This window comes from Drosophila mojavensis, unplaced genomic scaffold, assembly GCF_018153725.1.
Source record: "Drosophila mojavensis isolate 15081-1352.22 unplaced genomic scaffold, ASM1815372v1 contig_74, whole genome shotgun sequence".
Lineage (NCBI taxonomy): Eukaryota > Metazoa > Arthropoda > Insecta > Diptera > Drosophilidae > Drosophila > Drosophila mojavensis.
The window spans coordinates 11,913,442-11,916,919 of NW_025318899.1; the positions used below are offsets into that span (position 1 = coordinate 11,913,442).

Here is a 3,478-nt window from a genome sequence, read left to right on the forward strand (position 1 = left end):
AAAACGAAGCATTTCCTTCCACACACACACACACACACACACACACACACACTTACACACACTTGCACAAGAGGTACATGTGTATTCATGAGTGTCTAAGTGTTTGTGCCACAAAACACATTGTTTTTGGGGGCTTTGCGTGTTTGATTTATGAACGTTGTTCTATTTTTCATTGTTCATTGTTGTTCCTGTTGTTGTTGTTGTTGTTGTTGTTGTTGACCCCCAGCTACACATATGACACAATATTTTATACTCGATTGCCAATTATGACCTGTTAAGGGTTTATGGCCAATCGTGCGTCTGTCTAAGTGTGCGTAATTATTTGCCTTAAGGGGCAGCTCAATTGAGCAATGACTAATGGAGCTTGGGGTATGCATAGATAGTTATTAATTGGATGTAATACATATTTTTATTTATATAGCAAACGCATTGGTGCTTCCAGTGCTATCTTAACATTTGCATATGTATACACATATGTTGTTATATATGTATATGTTTACATAGATTTCGGGAACTCTGTCAAGTTTGAAATTGGTTGCTTGGAAATATGCAGAGCTCTGGCCCCTTCTGCTCTGCTGGTAGCAGACTTTGGGCATGTTGGCCAATTGAATATTTCATGACATTTGTCACTTGCGCATGCAACAGACATTCGTTTCCTGTTTACAACGCTCCAGCCTCCTGCCCGGACCTGCTTTTTGAGCTATCAGATGACTCGGGGATAAGTTGAAGTCCTCGCGCATTTGGCTGTCTGTCTGTTTGTCTGTCTGTCTTTGTGTCTTTCTGGCTTCTGGCTGCTCGCCCCACACGAATTGTGGAACTTTTTTGCGTATTCAGCATGTCAACTGTGGAAACTCAATTTGCCTAAGTAAATAAACGGAATATGAATGTTTAATTTATTTTACGAGCATAGATATTAAATAAACACACGACCGAGTGAGCGTGTGTGTGTCTGTGTGAGTGTGTGTAGCACAGTGTAAGTTTTGCACATGACATGCAAAAACTTTAGCCATGTCAGCGAGGAGTTGCAAGTCGAGAAGTTCGGGCTATGAAAACAGCGACTAGGCAATTGCGGCTTGTTTGCCATAGCACAATTTGCAATTGGTAAAGTTTCGCTCGCCCAGAGAATTACAAACACAATTTCCCTGGCATCAAGCTGTCGATTTCTCAGGCTGGGTGACAAATCAATGGAAACAGGCCTCTCACAAAGTTTAATTAAATCGACTCTGGCACTCTGGCAGCACTCTCTGCCTTCAGAGCTCTTAAATTAATAGAAATCTCATCGCAGGCAATATGCAGGACGAGTACATTGGCTGCGGTTAATTAATTTTATATCAACTCTCGCTTTCGCTTTTGCCACTTTCCATTTGAGTTAAGGGCAGAAAGGCAAATTACAAATTACAAAGAAATTGTAAATGCGAAAATGTGCGGCGGCAGGTAAACAGCGAATACACTGAAAAAATCAGAGCATAAAAAATAAGATGAAACACTGTATCACCTGTGGCAAATTCAGATTTGCATTACTCATTTAATTAAAAACGTCCTTTCAGTATATTCAACGTGCTATTTAATTAAGCTACAACTTTTTGCCGTATTTCCAGTTGCACACGCTGCGTATACGCGATGTTCGACTGACACCCAAACAATCTTCAATCAACGTGTCGTACATAAAATGTTCTTGCGTGACTCATAATTTGTTGTCGACTTGTTTACATGTAACCTCTCACTCTTTCTCTCTCCCTCCCCCTCTCTTTCACACTCGCTCATCTGACGTACTAATAATGATGATGCGCCCCTTTATGAATATTGTAGCTCGACTTGTTATATGGTCGGAGCTGAAGTTGTGGCTGCATCCTCGCCCATAAAAAGCTAAGCGTTTCGTTTCGCTCGGCGGCATTAAATTTGTGAGTTTTCTTTTTTATACGACTGAATCGTGTTATTACCGCCTTGTAATCGCTTCCCTTTTATGCACTCGACTTCCGTTGATAGCTGGATCTGCACTTAGGTTCGGTCCACGTGAATTTACAGCCAAACTTGTTGAGAGTATTTCACTTTTTTATTGCTTTATTGACTGATTAGCAGAGGAGCATAAGCTCAATAATATTCTCGTGATATCATATATGAAGCTAGGCAGTTAAGATAAGCAATTTTCTGGCAAACCTATTTTAAAGCATATATAATAATATTTCATATATTATATATAAACTGCCTCCACACTTAATCGATCAATAAACATAAGCCACAACATCGGTTGTACTACTTGAGCTTGTTTGTTAAGTAAACATCAAGAGTTTAGTTGAGCAATGATCTCGCTCGAAGGTATTGAAATTCGTAGCACAACACAACTGGCGTTTGCTCAAGAACAGCTGTTGCCTTCATGAGACTCAACCCGTTGCAATTGTTAAATATTTGACATGTTGTGAAATGCTATGTCTAACGCTTTGTAACATACAACGACAGCATAGGGCCCGCTGTATGATCTTTGGTATAAAAAGCCCCGCTGGGTTAACGAAAAGCACAGTTACTTACAACTTCTGTAGTTAGCCATGCAGATCGTAACAGTTCTTAGCTTGCTTATCGGCAGTTTCTTTGCCTACACATACGCGGCTCCCCAGTCGACCAATCAGCTGATCACCGCATTAGGCGCTTTGGCCGCACAATTGGCGCAGCAGAGGAACTCGACTGTGCGATATGACAACGGCACTGTGATCATTACGGGCATTGCCAGCTCTAACGCCACCTCCAACATCGGCAGTCTGCACAGGCCACATGGATCTCATGGACATCATGGTCACCATGGACATCATGGATCTCCTGGACATCATGGATCTCCTGTACATCATGTTCACAATGGACATCATGTTCACAATGGACCTCATGTTCCTTATGGACCCCATGTTCCTTATGGACCTTATGGACCAGGCGGCTGGTACAATCCCTGGAACAGGTGGAACGGAGTCTGGCGCGGAAATCCTGAGGAGGAGCAGGATATCGAGATTCCCGAGGATGCAGAGGATTCTGAGTACTATGAGCTGATGGAGGAGGTGCTCCCAGAGGACCTCGACATTCCCGAGGATGCCGAAGATGCCGAGGATGCCGAGGATGCCGACGATGGCAAAGATTCCGATGATCTCGAGGATCTGTTGAAAGAGGAGATAGAGAATGAAAACGGAGAGTCTAATAATTAACCAAATGGAAACAGTTGACAGACTAAAATCTTCACTCTCCAACATTTATATTATCAAAATTTTAGAATTCAATAAAAATTATTAAATTGTTCAAATCAACCAGCAAAATAAAGAAACCTGTTTAAATATTGAATAAACTTAAGCTTCATTTTACTTATCCATCTATTCAATTTAAAATGATAAGACTTTATTTAATTCTCAATAGGGCTTCTGTTCATATGACTACAGAAAAATAGAACTCACAGATGAATGCTTGACCTTGGCTATAGGCTGGGCTTTTAACATTTGAAAGG

The 3,478-nt window shown here is 41.2% G+C and overlaps 1 protein-coding gene across 1 annotated transcript; it reads left to right on the plus strand.

Moving 5' to 3' along the window:
* Window positions 1-2,543: 2,543 nt before the first annotated feature.
* On the plus strand, window positions 2,544-3,185 carry LOC6582181 (MOB kinase activator-like 2). The gene has a single exon (XM_044010251.1). The coding sequence runs from the start codon at window positions 2,544-2,546 to the stop codon at window positions 3,183-3,185; it is 642 nt and encodes a 213-aa protein (XP_043866186.1).
* Window positions 3,186-3,478: the final 293 nt, after the last annotated feature.

What these genes read in the sequence shown, in the direction of transcription:
- LOC6582181 (XM_044010251.1), top strand. Translation starts at nt 2,544, where the DNA reads ATGCAGATCGTAACAGTTCTTAGCTTGCTTATCGGCAGTTTCTTTGCC.